At 39.4% G+C, this 15,919-nt stretch overlaps 1 protein-coding gene across 1 annotated transcript in view; it reads right to left on the bottom strand.

Annotated features, from left to right (window-relative positions):
• Positions 1 to 1,381: 1,381 nt before the first annotated feature.
• Positions 1,382 to 15,919, bottom strand: part of LOC134669697 (alpha-tocopherol transfer protein-like) — a 34,502-nt gene continuing 19,964 nt past the window's right edge. The window contains exons 4-7 of the mRNA XM_063527375.1: positions 14,004 to 14,250; positions 10,705 to 10,815; positions 4,185 to 4,318; positions 1,382 to 2,913 (exon numbers count right to left, since the gene is read on the bottom strand). Of these exons, the coding sequence (XP_063383445.1) occupies positions 2,808 to 2,913; positions 4,185 to 4,318; positions 10,705 to 10,815; positions 14,004 to 14,250 (598 nt within the window). The 3' untranslated portion in view covers positions 1,382 to 2,807. The remainder of the gene's footprint in view (positions 2,914 to 4,184; positions 4,319 to 10,704; positions 10,816 to 14,003; positions 14,251 to 15,919) is intronic.

Consider the following 15,919-nt stretch of genomic DNA (forward strand, 5'->3'; position numbering starts at 1 on the left):
TGAAGATACACACATTTATTATCATTTAAGAAAACGTCCAATCGGTGAAACACGTTTACAGTCCTTAACATCATCAACAAATAGTTATAGTTTATTAATTAAAAACAACGAAGAAGATCGTTAAGTAAATAATTAACAGGTACAAAGTACTCGTGGGAGTCGTGGGCACCTCAAGGATTGTAATCGTTTATTGTAGGTAGGTACCTGAAATTATGATAAGATCATACCTACAAAAATTAAAATATTTTTTGAATTTAATTATATGAGTTCCAGAAATAACTTTTTTTATCACCACTCAGCGGAAAAAGCCTTTATGATGATTCTATTTTTACAAAGCTTAAAAAATGTTTAAGACAAAATCGAATCGAAGTCATGCTTAAGTATGACATTACCTCTTATTTGGGAATGCGTCATTTAAATCCTCATGGTCTTCCCCCAAGCAGCCCGGATACAATCGTTTTTAAACTCATACTGTTTCAAGCATCCCCAGTCTACCCATGGTATATTTGAAGAATATGAAGATGTTTTATTTTATTCATTTTGTAATATAATGTGAGGGGGCAGGTAGAGGAGCCTCACAGGGATGATGGGAATGAAAAGGCAGGATCCAGAGCGATGAGGGGTATTTATTATTTAAATAAAAAGGCACCTGTAACAATACAGGTTACGTGTTAACAGATAGGTATGTATAAAAACACTTTCGTAATTCAGAAGGTTAGAAATCAAATAACTTACAATATGTGCCTTGGTGATGATGTAGATATATATCTGGAAGGTGTGCAGAGCCACAAAACGAGCACTATACTGAACTGCACGCACTTATGAATTATTACGTTTACTAATAAAAATCACACTTAAACGGTCGTGTTTAGAAACTTGGGAAGTACAGTCTGTTAGATAAAATGATGTTTATCGATCAAAGTATGTGATCGAACTGAAAATAAAAATCATTGAATGGAATTTGGAATAGGATTTGAATTTCAAAAAGGAATTTAGAATTTGTATGGTGCCAGAAATAGTATGAAGGTCGATAGTGTAACGCTTCGTTACACGCACCGTTACATATAATTCGACGCGGTCTGTGGCTATAATTGGTAAATTGCCACGCCGCTAGGTCACCCGATTGAGGCCAAAAAACTCGTTTGGACATTCATTTCGGTGTGGCTGACCTCCTATTTACGAAAATACTGTTATGTTTCTTTTGAACACTGGATGTTAGAGTAGGTAATAAAGTAGATAAAATAGCCTTGCGGCTTGCGTTTTTATAGATTCTTCTAATCTCGTCCGTTTGATTAGTTTTCTTTTTTGCTTAAACTATTTCAATGGTTTTGACCCATGAAACATGGTAGTGAAAAAGCATAGAATTGAATAAACACATAAGACAGCGCACAAGTTTATTCTCGTTTATTTCAGTGGAAACTATGATAGTTAATCTATCTAGTAATTTGCAATACAGATACCTAGGTAATTGACATTTTTCTGCTAAGCGCGGCTTTTCAATTTTCAGAAAAAAGTTTTTTCTGAGAATTGAGACGCTTAATCTAAATTATGGTAACAATGTGCTCTTCTTTAATCAATTACTTTAGTTGGTCCATAAGATCTAATAAGTAACCGTTTTCTAGAAGTAAAAAAAAAATAAACAGTTTATTTCTTTTGAAAAACTAATCAATAAATGTTTTAGAAGTGAATCTGCTCTACGAATTACTGCAAAATAAAATAAATATACTTCACTATTACTAAACAAGACATCGTAAAGATTTAATACAGAGATGCACACGGTTAAGTTCTGATGTTTCCTTATACTTAGTTAAAATTAAATTCACAACCAGTTGCAGTAACCTCAACCTCATCTTTTCAAGAGAGTTGCATACATTCGAAACAACTTTGCTATTTAAACTAAAAAAGGAATCTAATAACTATACCTAAATCTCCCGTTTTACTAAACGACCGGCGTCCTACACAATAGTACATAGGTCCCAATCAAGTTTTGTTTTATTGTCAACTTGACAGAGTTTAATTTATAAGTACATACTCGTACTAGCAAATGTCGATACCCAGTCGTCAGGAGGACTAGTTTTGGTCCCAAAACTACCATCGGCTATAAAATCATCGTGCAAATGCCGCAATTTAATTATTTATTTACCAATCGCCTGAGATAAGTCACTATCTAAAGATAGGTGGGGTAAGACTATCACTTGTATGGAATCCTCATACTGTTTGTCTTGCCCCAAGGAAAATAAACTATGTTAGTGTTACCCCACCTACCTTATGGCATGTCAGTTATTAATCAAAACCTAAAAAGCCGAATTTCACACACAGGTGTACCAGAAATATAATTACGTTTTGGTTGGATACAGTCGCCAAATATTGGTACCAATTTGGTGTTTGTACGATTGTCATCTTGACTATAGGCTCCCAGATTACGGCCATGAATTGACTCACAAAAAACAACAGTTATATATAATATAAATATTTTTCAAGGAAATCCTTTTGTAAGCTCAAATATGTAATACATACAACACCGAATCACTACTTAGTTATTTATTTATTACATCTTCGTAATGCTCATTCTAAATATTTTTAGGACAAATGAACTAACTAATTAGCCCTGAGTCTAAAAAGGACTCTTCATAATAATTACCATTTAATTTATGTTCCAGGATTTCTTTTGAGCCGTAGAAAAAAACATCGTCCGTTATAATATTATAGTTAGGTTTTTTAAAGATTTCTCTGCAGTTGGCCTTTGGGCCACATGATGCTGTTTCTCAAACATAGGTAGGACTCTAATATGCACCAAAAAATGAAGCCTAGTCAATAGACAGTGTCTTGAAAGATCCAGTCATGGCGCTCTCAATTCCTTTCGGTTTCTTCTTCAGGTCAGCCTTCCAGAGATTCTCATTCTTGTAAAAATCTCTGAAAAAAAAAATCTGTTATTAATTTTATGACATGAATACAAACACAGACCTGTCTACATGTTTAATATTATATTAGGCTATAAGTACAGTCAGCACCAAAAATAGCAGATGAAACAACGCGCCAAAAGTAGATACTTTTGGCGCATTGTTTGAAAAAAAAGGGTGTGTCATCATACATTTTGGCTGGTCCATTTTATATGGGAGGGTAAATTTTTCTTCGCAATTTCGGGCTTGGTCCCATAGTAAAAGTTGCTCAGTAGGTATAATCCCAAAACCTGGCAATGGGAATGCAGTTATTTTTTAGCCACCTTGTATACTTGGAGCTCTGGAGTTAAAGTAATATAAAGTAAAGACGCAATATAAGCATCAGGTCAGGTTCCTATGACCTGTTCTTATAGATCCAGTTATAAATCGAGCCTATGGCCGATATAGCTACAGCTAGTATGCTTAGAATATCTAGATGTACTACAAGACAACAATGGGAAGTTGTTACGTAACAATGAAGTACAAAGGTAGGTTAACAATGTATTGATGAAGATTTTCCCTTAAGGAAGAAAATGACTTAACCTATAAGTAAGTACCTACAACAACAGTAACTACTTTCGCTTGTCTAAGGCAGTCTGTAAGAATGCACCGTTTATGAATTTCGCTATTTGTTTTATCGTTTTGTATGTTGAGATCCGACGCCGCACCAAGGTGCGAGACGTGGGTGACGTCATTACCAAGCTGAAATGGAATTGGGCGGGACATGTTGCCAAGCAGAGTGATGGCAGGTGGACCAAAATGTTGACGGATTGGTGGCCGCTTTCGGATGAAAGAAGCGCCTGGCGATGGCGTCCGTTGGCTCGTTGGGTGGATGACATTCGAAAAATCGCGGGACAGTTATGGATGAGACTAGCCCAGGACCGGGATAAGTGGCGTACACGAAGAGAGGCGTATGCTCAGCAGTGGGCGACTGGAGGCTAAAGTGGTGATGGATGATGATTTTAACCTTTCATATGTGGTGTGGTGATCAAAAATCGTGGGTTCAAGAAAACTCCAGTTGTGCTGTCTATACCAGGGATCTCCAAACTTTTTTACCTAAGGTCCATATTGAGCCTCCGAAACTTTCGCGCGGGCAACCGTCGGCGCTGGAAGGGGGGGATCTGGTTGCTGCTAATATTAGGGCTCAACCCCTGGCGCCTGGCTCCCGCGGGCCGGACGCTTTGGGTGTCGGCGGGCCGGATTGTAACGCCTCGCGGGCCGGATTTGGAGAGCCTTGATCTATACCTTTTGTCTTGTATCTTCTTAACAAAGTCGCAGTGCTGTGCCCGCATGCTGCCCGCCTCGCCGCCGTACTCTGACGGCAGGTATTGCTTGCGGACGCTCTTGTGCAGACTGCTCTGGTCCGGATGGAACTTGATCTGAACATGGAAAATACAGATTAAGCTCATGATAACCTGGCAAGTCCCCGCGTACTTGTAGATGTACAAAAATAAACTCCATATATCATCTTTTTTCTTAATGCTTCTTGGGTTTCAACCTAAAGGAACCTGGCTACTTAATTCCGAGAATTCTCGGTTACTATAGAGGTCTCATGGTGATTTTTCTAACGCGTGACATTTAATATCTAAACTGAAGAATAGCGCAAGTACTGCATTTTACGAAAAGCCAGAAGGGAAAACTAGGTCCATTACGATAGTTATTAGATACCTAGATAGTTAATAATGTAAAACATGGAAGATATTTCGATTTAGTTGAAATTATCCCAGTCTAAATTGTCCTGCAGTTAGCCCAAAACAGATTGCTTTAAACTGCAATTTTTAAAGAAATATTTAAGGGATTGAAAGAGAAAGGCGTCCAAACAACTTAAAGGAAAACAAAAGACTACCAAAAAATAGCAGAAAGTAACCCTGAAATAGTAATAAGTATTTAGAGTCTGTTCGTAAAGAGAAGAATCGTGGAATATATTGGGCCCCATACATTCTACGACTCTTCTCTTTCCGCACAGACTCTACCTAACAATGAAATTATGTAGAGATCATATTGACTATTGAGTGTGCGTTTTTTCACGCTGGAGGAACATGCGGTCGTCGAAAAGAAATAATTTGGAGCCTGCTACAAATTTTACAATTTGTTATGGTTTTGATCTTGTTTTGATACGACCGTGACGATCTTGGTAATTAGCGCGCATCTCACGCACGATTTTCACTTAATTTCATAATAATATGCACTATTCAGCGCGAACGATCTTCAAGGTCGTCAAAGCCAGTTCAAATCAAAGTCATAATAAATTGTTATATCTGAATAGAGCTCTTGTTATTTATATTTTAATTACCTTTAAAGTACCTCATGCCTAAATATCATTATTTAAATTCTTGGATAAGCATTCAAAATTAAGTTTCAGTTACATGACTTTGAAAGGCGAAAGCTGACCTAGATGGATTTGATGTGTCTTAACACTTACACAGTTACAAGTGACCTCTAATGTGTACGTGCATTGTTAAAAAAACAGCAACTGCATTTGCGCAAGGCCATACGAGCCGACCATGTTTGTTCCCTGCAGTAAATGACGACGAATTCGGCTATTGCGATAATTGAATTTGAAGTGTAATGTTCTTCATTTCTCTCTGATGGAGTCCGCCTAAGCTAACTTTGCACCGAATTTGACGGAACAAAGTGTGTGTGTGTGTTTTCTGCGCGTAAGTATACCTCGTTTCGGAGCAACACGCTTACACGCGCGCTACATTTGCTCTACTTAAATTGAATTTTTGAATTTCATTCGATAGCGTGACGTGACATACGCGTTTGCGTTAAGTCCCATTTTGTATGGAATTTTGAACAACGCGCCAGGCAGGACGTTTTAGAAACTCAAAATCCCATATAAAATGAGACTTAACGCAACCGCGTACCTACGTCATGTTACGCAATCAATGAAAATGTAAACTACTGGTACCTACAGTATTTAAGAGCGCTCTTACAAGAAAAGTCGAAATAATGCAAAATTGATGATACTAGTCGACGAAATTCAGGACTTTGTGCTCATTATTAGAAACAATGAGTACTTGTTCCAGTAAAAGCGTCTTCTTATCTTTTTAAATATCGTTGTAAATATTAGAAAAAGGACTTATTAAATTAGTAATGAATTTTTTTCTGATGGTCGTTTCCGAAAAACCCCGTGAAGCACTGAACGGCAAGCTCTTATTTGGAAATGTTGAGAAGTTTACTCTGCTAAACCTGGCTATTTTGTATTACTAATACCCTGTACTTTAGGCATATCAAACGATATTTTTCCTACATACCTTTGAGAAAGAGAAAATCAAAGTAAAACGAACTCAATTTTCTCTCCGAAACAAGTGTCAATTTCTACGAAAATCTACTTAATATTGAAGTCATTTTCATACTCAAGCAATCTGCAACGTTTGCTTATACTGTTGGTATACATTAGTGTTTATGAAATTCTACTATAATTTTTTGGCATTTTTTTGAAAACTACTCTATATTACCGATGACGCGCGCTCGCCAGCTCAGTGCCGCGGCAGAGCTTGTACAGGCAGGACGTGTGTCGGTCGGCTCCGCACATTTTCAACGGCGACGACGAGGTTTTTTATCATTGTGTGCGGCGGGCGCCGTGTAAAACGCTATACTGTGTGCGTGAAAACCGCAACGAGAGACTTTGATCCTAGCACTGTTTTTATAGTATTATAATTTATAATGGTACAGTTTAATAAACTACCGGACAGGATTAAAAATATTTGAAACGACCTGACATTCTATATGTATTTATTTGACTCAAGATAGTACTCAGGGTCTGATGATGGAGCCGGAAGGTGGTCACCGGTACCAATCAACCATGCAACTAAACCACTTCGTGTTTGGGCACGTTTGGTTCGGCTCAACAAGATCTTTGACTTAAGATAGTACTCAGGGTCTGATGATGGAGCCGGAAGGTGGTCACCAGTACCAGTCAACCATGCAACTGAACCACTTCGTGTTTAGGCTCGTTTTATTCGTCTCAACAAGATCTTTGACACAAGATAGTACTCAGGGTCTGATGATGGAGCCGGAAGGTGGTCACCGGTAGCAATCAATCATGCAACTAAACCACTTCGTGTTTGGGCTCGTTAGATTCGCATTCGTCTCAACAAGATCTTTGACACAAGATAGTACTCAGGGTCTGATGATGGAGCCGGAAGGTGGTCACCGGTACCAATCAACCATGCAACTAAACCACTTCGTGTTTAGGCTCGTTTTATTCGTCTTAACAAGATCTTTGACACAAAATAGTACTCAGGGTCTGATGATGGAGCCGGAAGGTGGTCACCGGTACCAATCAACCATGCAACTAAACCACTTCGTATTTGGGCTCGTTTGATTCGGCTCAACAAGATCTTTGACTTAAGATAGTACTCAGGGTCTGATGATGGAGCCGGAAGGTGGTCACCAGTACCAATCAACCATGCAACTAAACCACTTCGTGTTTAGGCTCGTTTTATTCGTCTCAACAAGATCTTTGACACAAGATAGTACTCAGGGTCTGATGATGGAGCCGGAAGGTGGTCACCGGTACCAATCAACCGTGCAACGAAACCACTTCGTGTTTAGGCTCGTTTTATTCGTCTCAACAAGATCTTTGACACAAGATAGTACTCAGGGTCTGATGATGGAGCCGGAAGGTGGTCACCGGTACCAATCAACCATGCAACTAAACCACTTCGTGTTTGGGCTCGTTTGATTAGTCTCAACAAGATCTTTGACACTGAAGATACACAAGGTTTGATTATGGAGCTGAAAGGTGGCCACGGGTACCAGTCTATCATGTAACTGAACCACTTCGTGTTTAAGCACGTTTTATTCATCTCAACAAACTCTTTGACACAAGATAGTACTCAGGATCTGATGATGGAGCTCGAAGGTGGCGACGGGTACCTGTCTATCATGCAGTGTTGGCATCAATCTGAACTAAATCAATCCGGATTGATCAATCGAATTGACGCGTCAATCCGAATTGATCAATTCGAATTGATTTAATTCTGATTGACGCGTCAATCCGATTGAATCAATTGGAATTAACGCATCAATCCTCAATTCGGATTAAATCAATTCTCAATCTAGATTAACCTAGGGTCCCTTTCCCTTCCCTAAGATTAGTTTTCAAAGGTGTCCTTTTTAGGGACTTACTTACTAGACTTAAAGTCGATATCTGAGGTTCCCAGAGGTTCGAAAACATGTTCCTGATGTCAGTATTGACTTATAGGGACATTTTTCGAAATTCGCCAATTACGTTCATATTCGTAATCGATGTCGACCATAGGTCGCGAAAAATGTTTCTGACGTCAGTATTGAAGGATGTCCCTTCCATTTCGGGACATTTTTTTAAATTGATCGTTGGCACTTTAAAACGATATCTGAGATTTCCAAAGGTTCCGTAACATGTTTCCGACGGCAATACAGACGGAGTTTCCTTTTTTTTCTGGACATTTATGGGACATTTCTTCCAATTAACCGATTGCGTTCAAAATCGATATCTGAGGTGCCCAAAGGTTTCGAAACATGTTTCTGACGGCAATACCGAGAAATGACCTTTTTTTAGCAGGGTGGCGTAATGCAGGTAGTAAAGTAAGTACGCGGCTAAAGTGTAGAATCTAAATATTGCCGTTGAAACCATATTTTGCACCTCAGATATCGATGCAATATTGCAGTTGAAAAAATGTTTAGAAACCTCTGTTTACCTCAGATATCGATTTTAAACGCAATCGGGTAATTTCTAGAAATGTCCCAAAAAAGGACATCTCTCAATATTTCCCTCGGAAACAAGTTGATTTTTGAAACGAATTGATTTTTTGCCAACACTGCTATCATGTAACTGAACCACTTCATGTTTGGGCTCGTTTGATTCGTCTCAACAAGACCTTGGACACAAGTTAGTACTCAGGGTCTGATGATGGAGCTGGACTGTGGCCACGGGTACCAGTCTACCATGTAACTGAACCACTTCGTGTTTGGGCTCGTTTGATTCGTCGCAACAAGATCTTTGACACAAGATACTACTCAGAGTCTGATGATGGAGCTTGAAGGTGGCGACGGGTACCAGTCTATCACATAACTGAACCACTTCGTGTTTGGGCTTCGTGTTTGGTTTATCACCTAGTGTCAAAGATTATCAAACTGCACAACGGGACTTAATCGCGTATTTAAGTTTTAAGATTTACCTCCGACGTTTCGAGGACGGCGTTGTCCCCGTGGTCTCGGAGAAGACTGGCTCAAGTTGACATCAACATCTTCTAGCCGCGCGAGTTTTTCGAACTACCCGCACTTGGTCTTGTTTATCAGTTTGAACGTTCAAACTGATAAACAACGTTTCAATTCTGGTCAGTGCATGTGTATTGTGTAAGTGTATAATACAAAATTTTTGTGAACTAAGTACAGACTTACTCGTAAAATGTGGCCAAGAAAATTTATAGACTAGTGGCTCTGTGAGCTGTAGACCTCGCGAGCTGAGCTTAAAACTGAGTAAATGTATGGCTTCGTTGTTTAGAAGAATTTAGAGAATCTAATTTGACAATTAAAACCTTAAGATTTACCTCGAAACGTCGGAGGTAAATCTTAAAACTTAAATACGCGATTAAGTCCCGTTGTGCAGTTTGATAATGTTTAATAATCGTGAAAGTTTAAATCAGTGTTTAGTGTCAAAGATCTTGTTGAGACGAATCAAACGAGCCTAAACACGAAGTGGTTTAGTTGCATGGTTGATTGGTACCGGTGACCACCTTCCAGCTCCATCATCAGACTCTGAGTATCACCTAGTGTCAAAGATCTTGTTGAGACTAATCAAACGAGCCTAAACATGAAGTGGTTTAGTTGCATGGTTGATTGGTACCGATGACCACCTTCCGGCTCCATCATCAGACTCTGAGTATCACCTAGTGTCAAAGATCTTGTTGAGACTAGTCAAACGAGCCTAAACATGAAGTGGTTTAGTTGCATGGTTGATTGGTACCGGTAACCAACTTCCACCTCCATCATTAGACTCTGAGTATCACCTAGTGTCAAAGATCTTGTTGAGATGAATAAAACGAGCCTAAACACGATGTGGTTTAGTTGTATGGTTGATTGGTAATGGTGACCACCTTCCAGCTCCATCATCAGACCCTGAGTACTGTCTTGTGTCAAAGATCTTGTTGAGACGAATCAAACGAGCCCAAACACGAAATTGTTTAGTTACATGAGAGACTGGTACCCGTGGCCACCTTCCAGCTCCATCATCAGACCCTGTGTATCTTCAGTTTCTTGTAACTTGTTTCTTGTAAATAAGCGAGTACCTATAATTTCTTTCGAGTAATATACGTTCATAAGTACGAGTATGGGGCTATTCATAAATTACGTCGTTTCAAATGGGAGGAGGGGGGGGGGGAGTCTGGACATCGGATGATGGTAGCATGACGTAGGAGGAAACAGTGTCATCCGAAGCATGATTTTTGGATGATTTGAGGGATGGGTCAAAAATAGATGACGTAATTTATGAACAGCCCCTATGTACATTTGCACTGCATTTAGTATTTTCGTACTTATCAAATAACAGTTTTAGGACTTTACAAGTTAAGTACAGTTAGTGTTGTTATGGTTGATTTCAATATGCTTCGCGAAGGATCAAGAATGTTTAATCCATCATTGTAGTGCGAGTGTGGTAGAAGGGATCGGAATACTGAGCTCTCACGGCCTGCCGCAGCGCGTAAAATACCTAAACTCGCTCAACCCCGAAATGTAATAGCACTCTTAATAGCTTTCCCCATTAGAAAAGTCAACTTACCACATCAATGATGTACGCTGGCAGGACGGGCTTGACTAGTGCGAAAAGTTTCTCGTAGTACGACGGGTAGTTGATCACGTTCACGGACTTCACTCGGACTGGCATGGCTTCCTGCAATGCGAAATATCAAACACTGGCATATCAGCTGGCATACATCACTTTGAGTTTATGGAATTTTAACTCTCTGCCCATTAATTAAATTTACCATGTAAGTTAGTTTTTAAGGTATGTAGTGTATGTGTATCTATTATGGGCCGTAGTTGCCTGATTTGATATTAAGCCCGCTCCACACTCGTGCGCGAAACGCGGCGCGAAGTCATGAACGCGAGTGTGGAGTCGAGATCGCAGATCAGCGAAATCGACTCCAGACTCGCGTTCGCGGCTACGCGCCGCGATTCGCGCTTGAGTGAGGAGCGGACTTCACATAGGGACGCCATTGTTGACGTACCACTTAACTATGAAACCTTAGCGTGGTCCACGCGTGATTCTATGGCAACTTAATAAAATTTTATAAATGTGACATACAAACACTAACTTTACAAACTATTTGTTTAGCAAATGAGACAACAGAAGGGATGTAGGTACTATGTACATATTGTACATAGATTGTTCATTCAAGGATATTGCAATGTGGCTTGTGTAATGTGTAATGTGCGCTGAGAATTCAAATTTCATTTTGTAGTCAAAGGATGTGCCCGTGTTTATTTGTATGCACAAGATATAACTTTGCAACATACAACACTAATAGTTCTACAATGTAATAAAACACCTATGTTCGCTAGAACCTAATGCAGCGTCACGTTTCAAATTAAATACCTACCTATATTTCCCAGCTTTTAGTTAGAAAGCTAACTACAATCTTCTTTGTCTATGCTATAACAATACCTATTTGCCACATTGAGTTACAAATTTGGTTTTTACGAAAACGAACTAGGTACCGTAAAATGGGGTGAGTACGGTCAAAACTGAAATTCAAACCTAGATAACATTTTATTTTTACATAATATATGAAAACTGAATGGTGTATATGTATAATAAGTGTTCCGTGCGTTTGTATTTTAGTTTTTAATTTATTTTAGGTAGTTCCATTTCATAACTTTGACGATAAAGAGGAAAACCCACCTGACCCCGTAGTGCCTCGTATTTGGGGTGAGAGGGGTTTTCATACAAAGGTGATTTTGGAAGATTGATGGATCGATTTTTTTTTATTATGCGTATTACTATAGCTCCATTTTAAATTGGAATACATTATTTTTGTAGCAGTAGCCTTAAAATCCCTTCTCACCACCTCTCAAACCTTCTCTCCCTATTCATAGCCCACCTCTCCCCGCGAAACCTACTCACCCCGTTTTACGGTACCTACTTACAATTAGTTATTTCAAAAGCAACTGCCATTTGACATTCCAACCCAGAGGAAAAACTATGACTCTTAAGATTAGTCCAGAGAAAACTTATTTCCAGTTTTTTAGGCGGTAAATCTCGTGTGCCCGTCGGAAGTCATTCCGGTTCAGCCGGCCTAGCCAAGGTTACAATCGCTATCGCTTCGACAACGAAAACCATTATGTTTCTCTATCACTCTTTCATATTAGTGCGACAGTGACAGTTGCGTTTCGATCGCTACGGAGCGTAAGCGATCGGCATCTTGGCTACGCGGCCAGGAGTCAAAAAACTGGTCAAGTGCGAGTTCGGACTCGCGTTTCAAGGGTTCCGTACATCACACAATTTTCAACAATTTTTTTTTGTACATCAAACGTGACGTGAGTGAAACGTCTTGAAAAACCCGAATGGGTCAATCAAAAACCAGATGTAACATGAAGTTTTCTGGCGTGGTGGCTTATATTATCTCTGCAACTATGCAAAGTAGCTTAGATAGGAAGATTAAATGCCGAACAGTAGTACAAGGTGTCCAAATGCGAAGACTGAAGACCGAGCTCCGCCTAGGGCTGATAGCTCGGAGCGTCCGACGAGTCACGCTTCCTACAACTTCCGCAAGTGTTTTAAAAGGCCGAAGAGAGATAATACCTACAGGGTGGCCAAAAAATAAGTGCATTCCCGTAGCCGGGGAGGTTTTCGGATTATACTGAGCTTTACAACTTTTACTATGGGACCCCAACCCCGAAATCGCGAAATAAATGTATCCTCCCGTCGAAAACGGACCAGCCAAAATGTATGAAACAGCCAAATTTTTCCTCGCAATTTGGGGGTTGCACGTTGGCAACGGGAATACACTTAGTTAATTTTTGGCCACCCTGTTTAGTGCTTTTTAAAACACGTAACAATAGTAACCTAATCAATCAGTACTACACTTGTACCAATGCGGCTGTGTGCCAGATACAGCCTATAGTCACACCAATAAAAGTCTGCAGCGGATATGATAGCCCACGCAGTGTAAGTGTTATTAATACGTCATAATTTCATAGAAGTTTGACGTTTAATATGACACTTGCACTGCGTGGGCTATCAAAATCGCTGCAGACTTTTTACGGTCTAACTATAGTCGCATTTTTTGTCGTCATTCCGACTCATGCTTGAAGTTAGCTTCAAGCGTGAGTCGGAATGGCACGCCTCTTCGGGACGCTTCGGGCCTTCGGCCTTATGCGGATATCGGCCTAGGGCCTTCGCAAATAGCTGTCTACATCACGTTTCACTTAAACCATCGCGGCTGTGTCCCTAAAAAACCTAAACCGCATTTTTGTTCTTAAATCCGACTCACGCTTGACTGTAGATTTCTAACAGGTTTTCCTGTCATCGTTAGGTAAAGGACTATTATGAGTAATTTTTTCAGAATTTTAGACCCTGTAGTTTCGGAGATAGAGGGCGGGGAATGGTCATTTTTAGTCTTATTTCTTTAATAAATTCTAAATTTTTTATTGTAAATTTATAAAAAAAATATATTTGAGATTCTAACAATGAGCTCTTTCGTTTGATATGTAACACAACATAGTTTACAAAACTTTGTTTTTAAATTTTATCTTTTACCCCCCAAAAGTAGCCCTTATGTTTAAAATTAATTTGTTGACGTTACATATTCGTCTTTGGGTCACAGACTTACATATGTGTACTAAATTTCAACTTAATTGGTCCAGTAGTTTCGGAGCAAATTGGCTGTGACGGACAGACAGACGCACGAGTGATCCTATAAGGGTTCCGTTTTTTCCTTTTGAGGTACGGAACCCTAAAAATGCTTTCATCCATTCCATAATGTGTGGTCCAACATGCACTTGGCCGGTTTTTAGGCTTATGATGTCTGAGCTATAAGGACCAACTATACGAATGTAATATTATGACTACGAACTTACCAGTAAAAAAAGTAGGAAATCCCTAAAGAACATTATGTTACATTTGGGCAGCATTCTGAGGCTGTAGTCCTTAATGTCCATGATGATGACGTGTCCTTCTGGATAATTCTCAAGGTCGTTCAGCCAATAGTCTGCCTGCAGTGAGAACGCCTTGAGGAGGTCGTAAAACACGAAATGCTCCAGCGTCGGGTCGTCCAGCTGGTGGATGAGTATCTCCTGGTCACCCGCCATCAATGTTGCCACGGTCCTGGAAGGATATGACGCTTGTATAGTAGATATTAAGCATAAAGTACAGGGGGCCCAGTTCGACAGTCGAAAATTATTTTATTATCCTATAGATCCATAGAACCACTGTGAACTCGGATTTCTGGCTAAAAGGTGTGTGTGGTGTTTCGACGGTTCCGTGGGAATCTACTGAATCCTACACCAAAATATGTGAAAACTGTTGTGTCGCCAACTACATACATATGTGTTAATGTATCTATGAGCCTGATTTCTTGCCTAACTTTTTTTATAGGACATCTACCATTTGAGGGCTTAGAGTTTCATGTGACAATTTGTCTTACTAGCGAATAACTATAGATTCGCAATCTCAGAACATTCATAAAGGAGTGGAGCCTCTATGTACTTGTTATTTTAATATTATATTTAATTTGGATCAAACTTAGGTATTCGTTTGACAGGCAGGCAGTTGAAACCCCTGAATATAATAATTACTATTAATACAGTGATTATTTTGACTGATGATAAAGTAAATTAGGAGCAGACAGAAAACCGGAAAAGCAAGATTTAAAAGCCCATATACACGTGTCAGAGTCAGGGATAATGAGGCAAGATTATAAACAGTAACTTTTCATAATAACATCACGGTTGAAAGGCCATGTAAACTCATCATTATAGGCCACTTAATGACTCAAATTACATTCGATATAAGTATGGGATCCATTATACTGTTGCTAAATAAGACAATTGTTTTTTACGCGCACATGGATGCAAATAAGTTTCCTTTCCATGATCGTACTTGGAACCATGTGATGTGATTGTGTATTCAGTCATTATATACTTACATCATCAAATAACTACTTGACGATGATCGGTCTGGCCTAGTGGGTAGTGACCCTGCCTGCGAAGCCGATGGTCCTGGGTTCGAATCCCAGTAAGGGCATTTATTTGTATGATGATACAGATATTTGTTCCTGAGTCATGGGTGTTTTCTATGTATTTAAGTATTTGTGTATTATATATATCGTTGTCTGAGTACCCACAACACAAGCTTTCTTGAGCTTACTGTGGGACTTAGTCAATCTGTGTAAGAATGTCCTATAATATTTATTTATTTATTATTTATTTATTTATATACCGGCAAATAGTCTTAGTGCCACTTGCACTATGCCACCATGGTTACCACAGTACAATTTGACACGGGGTTAACGGCTTAACCAGTTAACCCCGGGTTAGTGGGATGTTGCAAGTGGCGCTTACTAAACTATCGGTGAAGTCCAAAAAATTACATTAGGTACGTTCTAGAACTTCTAGATGATGGAAGGCTGATATACGCGTCATACTGTTTGTGGATACCGGTCTGTTTAAACTTACCTATATTTTTTGGCTATAATAATATGTTTTTGTTAAGTACATCATTTTTGAGTGGGATTGACGTGAGACACCTCATTCGGTTCTTGTTTGTTTGTTTATTACAAGCAAAGAGAATTTCAAATAGAGAGTTACCTACTGTCTTAGTAAATTATGTAGCTACACTACATTTAGGCACTGGTCCCACCGCGAGCTAGTAAGCTATGAGCTATCGGCTATAAACACGAACAAAAGATAATAGACCGGGAGATAGTGACCCATTTTACTGGGTCATTTGTACCAGTATGGCGGTTCGTCAGGGGTCTAAGTACGTAATGAACGAA

This window comes from Cydia fagiglandana, chromosome 12, assembly GCF_963556715.1.
Source record: "Cydia fagiglandana chromosome 12, ilCydFagi1.1, whole genome shotgun sequence".
NCBI lineage: Eukaryota > Metazoa > Arthropoda > Insecta > Lepidoptera > Tortricidae > Cydia > Cydia fagiglandana.